This window comes from Cajanus cajan, chromosome 8, assembly GCF_000230855.2.
Source record: "Cajanus cajan strain Asha chromosome 8, NIPB_CcT2T_4, whole genome shotgun sequence".
In the NCBI taxonomy this organism is placed as follows: Eukaryota; Viridiplantae; Streptophyta; class Magnoliopsida; order Fabales; family Fabaceae; genus Cajanus; species Cajanus cajan.
This window is the reverse complement of record NC_138524.1, coordinates 52,796,916-52,811,378: the sequence shown is the minus strand read 5'-3', so window position 1 is coordinate 52,811,378 and position 14,463 is coordinate 52,796,916. Positions and strand designations below refer to the sequence as shown.

Below are 14,463 nucleotides of genomic sequence, written 5' to 3'. Positions count from 1 at the left end.
GAGAGGACCACCATCTCTAGATTTTAAAGTGGTCTTAACCTTAAAATAAGATACAAAGTTGAAATCTTGACTTTTAGATATTTGAATGAACTTGTTCAAATTTGTTCAAGAGTGAAGCATCAACTTAAAAGAAAATCTATTCGAAAAGACTTCACTCCCTCTTATTCAAAGAGTTTCAAGAGGAGGGCCACTCTTCTAGACCTTTTCCCAAGGAAAAAGAAGAAGAAAAATCCTCTCTTAAGGCACCTTCCAAGGAATCTAAGACAAGTGACATCAAGTGCTTTAAGTGTCTTGGTCGAGGGCATATTTCTTCTCAATGAACAACAAAGAAAATCATGATTTTAAGGGGCTGAGACCACTATAGTAGCCTTGATGAAGCTACTTCTTATTCTTCAAGTGACAAAGAAGAAATCTTAGAATCTAAGGAAGAGACCTATCCTTGTGAAAGAGACTTATTAATGGTTATAAGGTTCCTTGGAAACCAATCTAGTGACATAGACCAATCCCAAAGAGAGAATTTGTTTCACACAAGATGCAAGGTTTTAGAAAATACTTGTTCTCTCATTGTGGATAAGGGATCTAGTTGCAATTGTTGTAGCACTAGATTAGTTGAAAAGCTAACCTTAACTACTCTACCTCATCCCAAACCTTACAAATTACAATGGATAAATAAGGAAAGGGGTATTGTAGTTAACCAACAAGTAAATATACCTATCTCCATTGAAAAGTACAAATATGAATTTTTTTGAGATATAGTGTCATTGGATGTGTTGGATCGAGTGCTTACCACTAGGCCAAAAGCTATAGCTGATAGTCAGGGCGCAACTCTTTCTACTTAAGAGCGTAGCAGCCCAAGCACCATGATTCGACAGTGACTTGGCCCACCTAGCCTCCGCCACGGGACATTTGATGCAACCCGCAACAATCTCTCCCTCAGCAATTGCCCCGCTGGGAATCGAACTCATGACCTTGGCTCTGATACCAATTGTTGGATCGAGTGCTTACCACTAGGCCAAAAGCTATAGATGATAGTCAGGGCGCAACTCTTTCTACTTAAGAGCGTAGCAGCCCAAGCACCATGATTCGACAGTGACTTGGCCCACCTAGCCTCCGCCACGGGACATTTGATGCAACCCGCAACAGGATGCTAGTCATATTTTACATGGTAGGCCTTGGCAATTTGACAAGAAAACTATTCATGATGGCCTCACTAACAAAATAAGTTTCCATCACTTAGGTAAGAAAATTGTGTTGTGTCCTCTATCACCTTCTCAAGTGAGTGAGGACTAACTCAAGATAAAAGCTAAAAGAGAGGAGGAAAAAAAAGAGGCAAAAGAAAGAAAAAAGTCTTCCCTTGACGAATAAAGAAAGGGAATAGGAGGTATTAAGTTTAGCAGCAAGTGTCCCCTTTAAAGAAGTTGTTCACAAAAGTCATTTATCACTTAAAAATGACATCAAGAAAACACTTTTTCTTGAAAAATCTTTGTACCTCCTCTATTTCAAAGAGACGCTAGCTGCCACTAGTCATGAACTTGAGTCTCTACCTCAAGAGGTTCAAAAACTTTTGAAAGAATTTGATGACCTATTCCCTCAAGAGGCTCCAAGTGGACTTCCACCTTTAAGAGGGTTAGAACATCAAATAGACGGCATACCATGTGCAAGTCTTCCAAATAGGCTCGCTTATAGGACTAATCCCAAGAGACCAAATAGATAGAATCTCAAGTTGATGATTTGTTGAAGATGGACCTTTCCAAGTCCTTCAAAAAAAATGACAATGCATATAAGTTAGATCTTCCATCCGATTATGAAGTTAACTCTTCATTTAATGTTTATAATCTTACACCTTTTTTAGGGGCTGAGGACATGGATGAGAATCTTGATATGAGGACAAATCCTTCTCAAGAAGGAGAGGATGATGGAAGACCATCATTGGAGACACATGTGGGACCCATTACTAGGTTCATGGCTAGGAGACTAGAAGAGGGTGGGGAAGCTAACACTACTAAAGATATGCTCTTCACAATTATAGAGTATTGATTACTCTCCTAAGCTTTGTTAGCATAGGTTTATTTTATTATTCCTATTTTACCTTGTCGTAACCGGGATCACGAAGGGATGACGCTAACATTTTTTTTCAATGGAGCCGCCACCAATATTTTATTTTAAGGGAAAAACATTGGAAAACCCTTTAACAAATTATTTTTAAAATCAAAGTTGGGTTCGAGAGTCAATTACGTGCAGGGAAGGTATTAGCACCCTACGACGCCTGTAAAAACAGTACTTTTAATTAATTGTACAAAATTATATAAATTTATAAATGTTTAATTTACTCCTTAGAAATGTATATATGTATATATTTTTTTTTTAATGTGAGATGCCCTTTTTTGTATTTTTATTAGAAAATTATAGGGATTTGGGTTAGCAAATGGCTAATCAATAAACCTTTCCAATAACATGAAAGATAGAATTGTTATTCAATCAATGTTATTGATTTTTATTTGTTGATACTAAATTATGCTTAAAGCTTAGGACAATGAATAATTATTCTATTAACTTTTATGATTTACATGTTATTAAAGGGTATAAGTGCTCCTCAATTAATATCATTAACCATAAAAATAAGTATACATGAAGCAAAATTATGTTTACATTTTTTATCTAAAGAAATAGATTTTGCATAAGGATTCAAGTTAGCAAATAGCTAAGAAATAAATCTCTCCAATAACGTTAAAAATAGAAGTGCTACTTAATTAATGTTATTGGTTGCAACATATCTCTATTTTTTAAAAAAAGAAATTTTGTACAAGAGAGTTTAAGCTAGCAAATGACTAGTCATTAAACCTCTAGAACCAAATAATGTTAGAGATAAAAAATGTTATTCAATTAACATTATTATTTGTTGTATAATAAATACTTTTCAAACAAATATTTTAAAGACAACAGATCATATTCACTATGTACAAGCAATTATTAAATAATAAAAATAAAAAAAAATAAATAAATAAAAAGAAAAGAAATGATACCAAATGAGATGCTTGAACTTGTTGAATCTTCGAATATAACGATTTATTAGGCGCTTTTTGACGACCTAACACACTACAATATTCCTCACAAAATCTCAAGAGATATAGAGGAGAGAGAAAGAGAAATTTCGAGCTCTAAAGAGTCTTGGACGAAATTTTCTGGCAAAAACTGTGCCCGAGTCGTCTATTTATAGATGTCAAAAGTTGCTAGAACGGCTCGTTCTTAAATCAGAACGGCCCATTCTGAAAATGGACGTTATGTGTTAATGTTGTTACTGGAACGGGCTGTTCTAATTTTAGAACGGTCCGTTCCAACGATGAGTTTAACACATAACTGGTTACTCTAGAACAACCAATCCAAATAAAGATTTTTAGGCCTTTTAAATAACTTAGAACGGCCCGTTCCGTTTTAGGAACGACCCGTTCTATTTTAGGAACGACCCGTTCCAAGCATAAGTTTTAGCCCTTTTTAGGATCTTGGAACGGCCCGTTCCAGTTTAGGAACGACCCGTTCCAAAAATAGGGTTTTAGGCCCTTTTAGGAACCTGGAACGGCCCGTTCTAAATTGAGATTGGCCCATCTGGCTTTGCAACAGTCCATTCCTGGGTCCTTAAACCAGCTTGTTTGGGCTTCAAACTTCCTTATTGTCATATGGTATTGACTCCATACTTTGGGAGCTCTTCCTCTTCGTAGTAGATGTCCATTTCATTGTTATTGTGGATCCGGATAAAATTAGTTATTCACAGTTGCCCCTCTTTATTTATTTCTTATTAAATAATCTAAATAAAGAAATTTAGATTATTGGTAATAAGAAATGAATAAAGATGTGAATTAATTTTATCCAGCTACCCAAGACGTAGCTCCTATTGTCGATGTTGGTACTAGAAAGATTCAATGCTTTTGTTTGCACAGTCAGATGCTAGAACGTTGGGTTGGGATCGTCAAGTGCTAGTTCTGGATCAACCGAATGTTAATGTTGAATGCTTGTGCTGGAGGGGTTGAATGCTTGTGCTTGATCAACCGAATGCCAATGCTGAAGTGGTTGAATGCTTGTGCTTGATCAATCGAATGTCAATGTTTGATGGAGTGGTTGAATGCTTGTGCTAATTCAATCAAATGCTGGTGCTGGATTGATTGAATGTTGATGTATTGAATGCTAATGCTGGAGTGGTTGAATGCTTGTACTTGATCTACCGAATGTCAATGTTTGATGGAGTGGTCGAATGCTTGTGTTGGATCGACCGAATGCTTATGCTGAAGTAGTTGAATGCTTGTGCTTGATCAACCGAATGCCAATGCTGAAGTGGTTGAATACTTGTGCTTTATCAACCAAATGTCAATGTTTGACGGAATGGTCGAATGCTTGTACTGTATCGACTGAATGTTGGTGCCAATTCAATCAAATGCTGGTGCTGGATTGATTGAATGTTGATGGATTGAATGCTAATGCTGGAGTTGTCAAATGTTTGTGCTGTATCGACCGAATGCTGGTGCCAATTCAATAAAATGTTGGTGTTGGATTGATTGAATGTTGATGAACTGAACACTAATGCTGGAGTGGTCGAATGCTTGTATTGTATCGACTGAATATTTGTGCCAGGTAGATACTGGGCTTATACAAAAAAAAATGTAGCTTGTGCTAGGTAGATACTGGGCTTATACAAAAGAAAAATGTAACTTGTGCCAGGTAGATACTGGGCTTATACAAAAGAAAAATGTAACTTGTGCCAGGTAGATACTGGGCTTATACAAAAGAAAAATGTAACTTGTGCCAGGTAAGTACTGGGCTTATACAAAAGAAAAATGCAACTTATGCCAGGTAGATACTGGGCTTATACAAAAGAAAAATATAACTTGTGTCAGGTAAGTATTGGACTTAAATAAAAGAAAAATATAACTGGTGCCAGGTAGATACTGGGCTTATACAAAAGAAAAATATAACTGGTGCCAGGTAGATACTGGGCTTATACAAAAGAAAAATGTAACTTGTGCCAGGTAGATACTTGGCTTATACAAAAGAAAAATATAACTTGTGCCAGGTAAGTACTGGACTTAAATAGAAAGTCAAATGTGAAGTAAGTGTTTAGCCTAAAAAATCTACGTCATAAGTTCTAGGAAGCAAGAGATGCAAATGAAATGTGATGCAATGGTGATATGATGCAAAATGTTATGAGACACAACTTTCAAGACTTAAACTTTTGTTTATTTCCCTTTTTATTTTTGCTTTTGCTTTATTTTTCAGAAATTCCTCATTGTGACACACAGCCAAGGATCATGGAGGAGTGAGGCCTTTGGATACTTTTGACTTGAATGATAGTCAGTTATTCTCTTGGGTTACCCTTAAGCTGTTGTAAGCACTTATGAGTTGAAACAACGTTATCCTGTTGGTTGCGCTTTGTAACATTTATCAAGAAATTATCAAGCATACTGTGGCTTTTAAAACTCATAAAAATAATTTGTAATGCCTTGAATTTTCCTTTTTTAGATATAACATGCATTTCCTTTCAGTATATTATCATAAAATGCAAAAAGAATTGACAACAAAGAGGTAGGATAATCTTATTTAAGAGAGTAAGAATGTGTTTACAAAGGAAGTCATTGTATGACAAGAATGGCAAATATGTACAATGGTAGCAATAGGAGGTAACTGTTATGTGAGTGATACTTTCCAGATGAACAATGTTAGTACTACACTTCAATAACATTGATTGCTCACCAATAAACTTGAGAGGATAATTCAATGTATTTGCCCCAGTTTGTTTTTCTCTGTTGTGTCTGGCTGTAACATCCCGAATTTTTCTACTAATACTACGAATAATTATTATTTATTTTTGTATTTATGAAGATTATTTCCTTATAATTATTGTGATTAATTAAATGAGTTTGATTGAAGTTTTAAAGGTTTTTAATAATAATCATTTATGAAAATTATTTTGTATAATATTATTAATTATGATATTTTGTTATAATTATTATTTGAAGAAAATCATCTTTTAAATTGTTTTGATATTTTATTTTAATTTGATATATATATATATACATGCTATTTATTTATTCATTAACTAATAATCCTGGATTTTCATAGCTCTGGAACGGGCCGTTCCACTTTAGGAACGGGCCGTTCCAAATCAGGCATGCATGGGTAAAATTTTAACCCAGAACGGGCCGTTCCAATTTGGGAACGGGACGTTCCGGATGTGATTTTAAAAGAACAAAGTTTGACTCAGAACGGGTCGTTCCACGTTGAAACGGGCCGTTCCGGAAACCCCAGAACGAGACGTTCTGGTTTTGGAACGGGCCGTTCTGGGAGAGGCTTTTGTACCTATTCCGTGTGCCCAGAACGGGCCGTTCCGGATTCGGAACGGGCCGTTCTGGTCGCGGCCTGATGCCTATGAATAGAGCGTTTTGCACTCTTTAAAATTCATTTTCTTCATTTTCTAATTTTTTTCCTCCTTCCTCTCTGAAGACGAAGGTCAACCTAGAGGGGACGACCAACAAGATTCGGCTCCTGCTTATCGAGGTAAGGGGGGAGTGAGAAACCTCGCTCTAGGTGTGGGATTGTATGCTGGGTAGTGGGATTGGCCCTCAATCCTGTATTTGTTGTATGCTTCTTTATGAGGAGTTTCTCCCAATTATATTTGTTTCTTCTATTTGCTCTTTTTATATGTAAATAAATATATGATTTGAGATCTCTGTGGGTTCCTATGGGAAACCCTAAGGGAATGAATTAGTGATTGTAAGAGGAGATTGTTTAAAGAGTAATTATATAAGTAAATTATATTATTTTAAATGTTTATTGTATGAATTAGAGTGCTCTGTGGGTTCTTGTGGGAACCCTATGAGAAACAGGCAAATTTTAAATGTATTCTGTTTTACCCTTTTGAATTTTCTGTTGTGTTCTTTAATGTTTATAGAGTGTAAATAAGTGTCTAATTTTGAAAATAAATAAGTTTTGATATGAATTAGTTTGCTCTGTGGGTTCCTGTGGGAACCCTATGAGAAATAGGCATATTTATAATATTTTCTGTTTTAATTGTTCTGTTGTATTCTTTGTTGTACGAGATGTATGAATATATGTTTACCTTTGCAAATATATGAGTTCTGATATGAATAAAAGTGCTCAGTGAAAATTGTAAATATGATGTGATAATGTCAATGAGATGATGAAATGTAATGAGGAGATGTGATGATGAGATGTGTTGAGACATGATAATGTGATATGAGAACGAGACATGATAATGTAATATGAGAATGCATAGAGTCTTGATTGACATGCATCATTTGCATAAGTGTTTTAAGGGTACGATATGGAATACATCACCAGAGAAGGCCCCCTAGTGTAAAAGCTTTGGGGATTAGTCCTTGGAGATAGCTCGGTTTGGAAGTCCCAGTCTCGCCCATTGTGTGCATGGGATGTATCTTGCGCGGCTTAGCTATCCCGACGAGACTCTGGTAGTATATCCTTCTAGTGAGAGTGCGCAGAGGGTGTGACCCGGCATGTACTCCTAGACTACTCTTCGTATATTGCTAGCGGCAATATGCCATGTGATGTTTTACTGGCGCCACATGCATGATAATATGTAGTCCGTGTCCATACATGTGCATTTTCAATGTTATATAATTAATTGATATTTTTATGTCTTGGACGAGTGTGATGTTATTATTAATTTATTTATGTTATACTTGTTTTGTTTGTGTTTGGCTATCCGGCGTATATTTCTACACCGTGAGCCAGAGTGAGATGTTTCTCACTCCCTTTTCTCGTGTTGTTTTTTTTTACTGTTATACAGGTGATCGTCAGCGTGAGGCTAAGATGTTGGTGATGAAGCTTAGGCTTCTATGTTGGATTTTGCTCTGATAGGACATGTGACATCGGGACATAGATAGGATTAGTTTAAGATGTTCTTATTAAATCATTTTGGAAAATTCAGTTTTATTTCTTTGTAATTTTACCGACATGTTATTTGGATTAAGTTTATGAATGTGAACTCTTTACCCTTACGTGGTTGGAAATTTGATTTTTAATGATGAAAATTTTTATTTGTTTATAATTACTGTATATGTATGTTGGGGTAGAGGGTGTCACACTGGCCTTGAAATTTGGCATGATACTTATCTGCTAGATTTCTTTTTCGGGTTTTCAACCTAACATGTCGCTTTGAATTTTCTTAGATCGCCTTTATATGTTTTCAATCTAACCAGCTCTTTTTTTGTGTTTTTTTACCCTAATTTTTGCCTAGATTTCTTTTTTGAGTTTTCAACCTAGCGGGCTGCTCTAACTTTTTCCTAGATCACCCTTTCAGGTTTTCAATCTAGTGAGCGTTTTTTTTTTGTATTTTCATATATATTTTTTTAGGCATAATATTTTTTTACTACATCAGAATTTACAGGATGTAGGAGATCTTTACCATCCATATTTGTGAGGATCAAAGCTCCCCTAGATAAAACCTTTTTAACTACAAAAGGTCCTTCATAATTTGGTGCCCATTTACCAAGACGATCTTTTTGAACTTGTAGAATTTTCTTAAGCACTAAGTCTCTTTCTCGAAACTCTCTAGGGTGTACTTTCTTTTCAAACGCCTTCTTCAATCTTTTTTGGTATAATTGGCCATGACAAATTGCATTCAACCTTTTCTCCTTAATGAGATTTAGTTGATCCAAACGGGTTTGGACCCATTCTGCTTCTTATAATTTGGCTTCTGTCAATACTCTTAAAGATAGAATTTCAACCTCAATTGGAAGGACTGCTTCCATTCCATAAACTAAAGAAAATGGGATTGCCCCAATTGAGGTTCGAACTTGAGTTTCAATATCCGTGTAAGGCAAAGGGAAGCATTTCATGCCAATCTTTGTATGTCACCACCATTTTTTGAATGATCTTCTTGATGTTCTTGTTTGCTGCTTCAACTGCCCCATTCATCTTTGGGCGGTATGGGGAAGAGTTATGGTGCTGAATTTTGAAGTCAACACATAACTCTGTCATCATCTTGTTATTCAAGTTGGTTCCATTATCAGTAACGATTCTGCTTGGCACACTGTAACGACAAATTAATTCCCTTTTGATGAACTTTACAACCACATTTCGAGTCACATGGGCATATGAAGTGGCTTCAACCCATTTGGTGAAATAGTCAATAACAACCAGAATGAAGCGATGTCCATTTGACGCTTTCGGCTCAATAGGGCCAATAACATCCATTCCCCACATTGAAAATGGCCAAGGTGATGATAAAACATTAAGGGAAGTTGGTAGAGCATTGATGTTATCAGCATATGTCTGGCACTTATGAAATTTCTTCACGTATTTGAAGCAATCATTCTCCATGGTTAACCAATAATAACCAGCCCTTAAGATTTTCCTTGCCATGGCATGCCTCTTGGTATGAGTGCCAAAAGAGCCTTCATGAACTTCTTTGATAATCTGTTGAGCTTCAACCGCATCTAAACATCTAAGCAAAACCATATCATGATTTCTCTTATACAACACCTCTCCATTTAGAAAGAAACTCATGGCTAGTCTTCTCAAAGTTCTCTTGTCATTCTCTGAAGCATTTGGTGGATATTGTCTACTTTTGATATACTTCTTAATATCATAGTACCAAGGATTTCCATCTGGCTCTTCTTCCACTGACTGACAATATGCAGGTTGGTCATGACATTGAATCTTTATAAGTGGCATATCTTCATCATTACTCAACGTGAACATAGATGACAGGGTGGCTAGTGCATCTGCCAATTGGTTATCCTCTCGAGGGATGTGATTAAAAGTGATTTTCTCAAATTGCCTTATCAACTCCTTAATGTAAGCTTGGTAAGGAATTAATTTTGTGTCTCGAGTTTCCCACTCCTCTTTTAACTGATGAATAACCAAGGCTGAATCACTGTATACCTCAAGTATTTTGGCTTTTGCTTCTATAGCTACTTGTATCCCCAGAGTACATGCTTCATATTCTGCTATATTATTGTTGCAATAAAAACACAACCTAGCCATGATAGGAGTATATTATTTTTCTGGAGAGATGAGTATAGCTCCAATTCCATGCCCCAACATGTTGGAAGCACCGTCGAACAACATGATCCATTTATCTTCTTGTGGGGTGACCTTTCTCCATTAAATAGTGCCATTATGTTTTCATCTGGGAATTCACACTACACTGATTGATAGTCGTCTATAGGATGATGTGCGAGATAATCTGCCAAAACACTTCCTTTAATTGCCTTTTGGGTCATGTAAGTGATGTCATATTCTGATAAGAGAACTTGCCATCGAGCAATCCTTCCTGTGAGAGCGAGTTTTTCAAAGATGTACTTGACTGGGTCCATTTTAGACACTAACCATGTTGTATGACTAAACATATATTGTCTTAGACGATGGGCTGTCCATGCCAAGGCACAACAAGTTCACTCCAACAATGAATATCGAATCTCATAATCAGTGAATTTCTTACTCAAATAATAGATAGCTTGCTCTCTTCTTCCAGAATCATCATGTTGGCCTAAGACGCAACCCATAGACCCATCAAGCACTGTTAGATACATAATGAAAGGCCTTCCAGAGACTGGTGGCACTAAAATCGGCAGCCTCTGTAGATATTATTTTATTCTGTCAAAGGCTGCTTGGCAATCATCATTGCACTTCATTGGTTGATTTTTACGTAACAATTTGAAAATGGGTTCACAAGTAGCTGTTAATTGAGATATGAATCTGGCAATGTAATTCAATCTTCCCAGGAAACCTCGAACTTCTCTTTCTGTGCTGGGCGGTGGCCTCTCAAGAATTGCTCGAACCTTGTCGGGATTCACTTCTATCCCTTTTTAACTGACTATAAATCCCAACAATTTACCAAATTTCACACCAAAAGTACACTTCGATGGATTTAGCCTCAACTTAAACTTTCTTAGCCGCTCAAACAATTTCTTCATATGGATCACATGATCTTCTTTTCTTGATTTTGCGATCATGTCATCCACATAAACCTCAATCTCGTTATGTATCATGTCATGAAACAAAATCACCATTGCCCTTTGATATGTTGCCCCAGCATTTTTTAGCCCAAATGGCATAACCTTGTAGCAAAACGTGCCCCACGGTGTGATAAATGTCATTTTCTCCCTGTCCTCCTCAACCATCTTGATTTGGTTATATCCTGAGTATCCATCCACGAAAGAAAAGAATGAATGTTGCGCTGTGTTATCTACTAACACATCAATGTGAGGTAGTGGAAAATCATCCTTCGGGCTGGCTCTATTTAACTCTCGATAATCCACACACATACGGGCTTTCCCATCTTTCTTAGGAACTGGTACTATATTGGCAACCCATTGTGGATATTTGGAAACAGCTAGAAATCCTGCATCAAATTGTTTTTTGACCTCTTCTTTAATCTTCAAAGATAATTCTGGTTTCATTCGTCTCAACTTTTGTTTGACGGGAGGACATTCTGGCTTCAACGGTAGCTTGTGTTCCACTATACTAGTATCAAGCCCTGGCATATCCTAATACGACCAAGCGAAGACATCCTTGTAATCATGTAAAAGCCTTATCAACTTATTACGTTCAACTTCTTTCATGAGCGTGCCAATCTTGACTTCTTTCCTTTCATCTTCGTCGCCCAAATTAATTGTCTCAGTTAGCTCTTCATGTGGTTGAATCTCTTTAACCTCTTGTTCCACTAATCTTAATAACTCAGAGTAGGTTCTAAATCATCCTCTATTTCCTCACAAGTTTGATTAACGGGACAATCAAAATTATTTGATGCAACACTAGCATTGTCACTTTCAAACGCATTTTTCTCAAATCTGCATTATTTAAAAAGTTAGGATAAGATTTATAAAGAGATTAAGGAAAAAGAAAAAGGCAAGAGATGAAAGAAGAATGAATGCATTTTATTTAATATTAAAAGGAAATACATGAGCCCTTATTCAATGAAATAAATCTTAAAGCCTTGGGCAAAGCAATAAGATTAGCATTACAAGAAAATTACTTTAAATTTGAATTAAAAACCATAGGCAGCTCGACAATCTTCCAATTATTAAGCTCCATGTTCGGTGGAGCGCAAACCAAACTAGCCTGTTCGTCCTCGCGAAAGTCTTGCTCGACAACAGCTATTGAGTTTGGAAACTCGAACCCGGCACTCCAAAAGCTTTCTCGTAGATCACAGATAGGGACCCCATCAATTCTTGCCTCCCTATTTTCCATCCTGGCTAGCCTCCTTTCTCTTTTCTCATACACAACCCGCCATTTATCATCTTTTGAAGGTTTGTAGCCCAAACCAAATCGATCTTTATTATCTATCAATTCAGGCAATTGGCTTGGTCCTTGTGCATCTTTTCCCAGTCCGCAACCATGTTGATATCCACTCCCTAACATGGTTTTAGCTACCATCATGGAGGCACCAGATGGTTGTGGCTTCACGATGTTCTTTCCATAACTTACATTTGCAATTTCGAGCCCTTGAAATGAAGTCTCCAAAGCTTCTTCAGCAACTTCAATATAAGGAGTGGATGAAGGTTTACTAACCAATAGGTTTTCTTCAGCCAATACAATGATTAACTTGTCATCCACAATAAATTTTAGCTTTTGGTGAAGTGTGGAGGGTACAGCCCTTGCACAATGAGTCCAAGGTCTTCCCAAAAGGCAACTGTAAGCTGGCACAATGTCCATCACATGAAATACTACCTCAAAAGTAACAAGACCAATTTGGATAGGTAAGCTTATCTCGCCAATCACTTCTCTACGAGACCCATCAAAAGCTCTCACTATCATAGTGCTTGGCTTAATGTATGATCCATCATAAGGAAGTTTTGCCAATGTTGCTTTTGGCATCACATTCAATGAGGAACCATTGTCAACCAAAACTCTCGCCAAGATATGATTTGTGCATTTTACCGATATATGCAAAGCTTTATTGTGCCCTAATCCTTCCTCTGGTATCTCATCATCAGTAAAGGTAAGGTAGTTATTGGCAATGATGTTTCCAACAATACCTTTGAATTTCTCCTCGGAAATGTCATGAACGACATGCGCTTCATTCAATATCTTTAACAATATTCGTCTATGGGGCTTAGAATTCATCATCAGTGACAAAAGTGATATTTTGGAAGGGATTCGGTTCAACTGATAAATCACCATGTACTCACTCTGTTGTTTGAGCTTTAGAAACTCATGTGCCTCTTCGTCGGAGACTTCCTTCTTCTCCTCTTCTTGCTCTTTGATTATCCTTTCATCCACCACTTCCTTTCCTTTCTCATGACTCTTCTCTATCTCTCTATCTTGTTTGATTTTCAACTCTTCAGGAGTGTAAATTCGACCACTTCAAGTCATTCCACCAACCCAACAACATTTGTGATGTCGATGGCTTCTAATCCCTCTTCAGAGGCATTAATGCAAACTTTTGCACCATATCTCCATGGCATTGCTTTATTATCCTTGTAGGGAAAAGCTTTTGGTACTTGTATTGTGATAGGCTTTGGTCTATCAACATTCAAAATGTTCTTACCCCTGGTATAATGGACAACCAGGGGTTTTGGGCAAGCTACATTTGAATCCACAGCCCACACATGACTTTCAAAATAGTCGACCTGTATAAGTTGCTTATCCATTAAATCTTGTAGAATTTGTTTAAACTCGTCACATTCATCAATCTTGTGACTCTTACCAGGATGCAATCCACACCCCTCCTCTTTACCATGACTACCTTCCAACATCCCAAACTTACACATCTCCTCAAAAATGAGGTTTAAGGGAGTTTTTACATCCTTCACTCTCGTTATCATGAGCTGTTCTTTATTCTCCTCAATAGAATTAACTGTAGGCCCTCCATGCCCTGATAGAGGATTGTTCCCGATATTAAGATTATCCTCTTTGAAGTTTAACCATCCGGCCTTAATCAAACTTTGTACCTTAAATTTCAAAGCTCTACAATTCCCAAGGGAGTGACCAATAGCTCCTGCATGATAGTCACATTTGGAATTAGCATTGTATCCCCTAGGATATGGTGGTTCTACGGGCTTCATCGAGCAAGGTACTACTAAGGAATTTTGTAGTAGGAGAGGGAACAACTCAGTATAGGGCATAGGGATAGGGTCAAAATCAATTGGTTTTCGGTCTTGGGTGTTTTATGACCTTGTATGACTAGGATTTTGGTTCCATGGTTGGGTAGATTGAGATGGTCATATGGTAGGTGTTGCGGGTGAAGCTTGCAGAGCTTGATGGACCGGTTGTTAAGGGTATGGTGAGATGGTGGTAATATTTGGGTAGGCCATGTGAGGGGTATAGAAATGAGGAGACTTGTTGTTAGGTATCCCATGAGAGTTGAATGTCACTGCGTTTGTATCTCCTTCCTTTTTCTTTCCTGCACCACTTGAAAATTTCCTTGAACCAGCTATTCCAACAAGGTCAACCACAATCTTCCCACTCCTCATGCCATTCTCAATCCTT

The 14,463-nt window shown here is 37.1% G+C and overlaps 2 protein-coding genes across 2 annotated transcripts; both read right to left on the bottom strand.

The window, feature by feature from the left end:
- Positions 1-8,375: 8,375 nt before the first annotated feature.
- Positions 8,376-10,014, bottom strand: LOC145950537 (uncharacterized). The gene is made up of 2 exons (XM_083061631.1): positions 8,999-10,014; positions 8,376-8,613 (listed from the first exon to the last, which is right to left on the bottom strand). The coding sequence occupies exons 1-2, from the start codon at positions 10,012-10,014 to the stop codon at positions 8,376-8,378; spliced, it is 1,254 nt and encodes a 417-aa protein (XP_082917757.1).
- Positions 10,015-11,701: 1,687 nt separating this feature from the next.
- LOC145950536 (uncharacterized) lies at positions 11,702-14,039 on the bottom strand. Its single transcript, XM_083061630.1, has 3 exons — positions 13,357-14,039; positions 12,008-13,291; positions 11,702-11,822 (listed from the first exon to the last, which is right to left on the bottom strand). Exons 1-3 carry the CDS (start codon positions 14,037-14,039, stop codon positions 11,702-11,704), a joined length of 2,088 nt encoding a protein of 695 aa, XP_082917756.1.
- Positions 14,040-14,463: the final 424 nt, after the last annotated feature.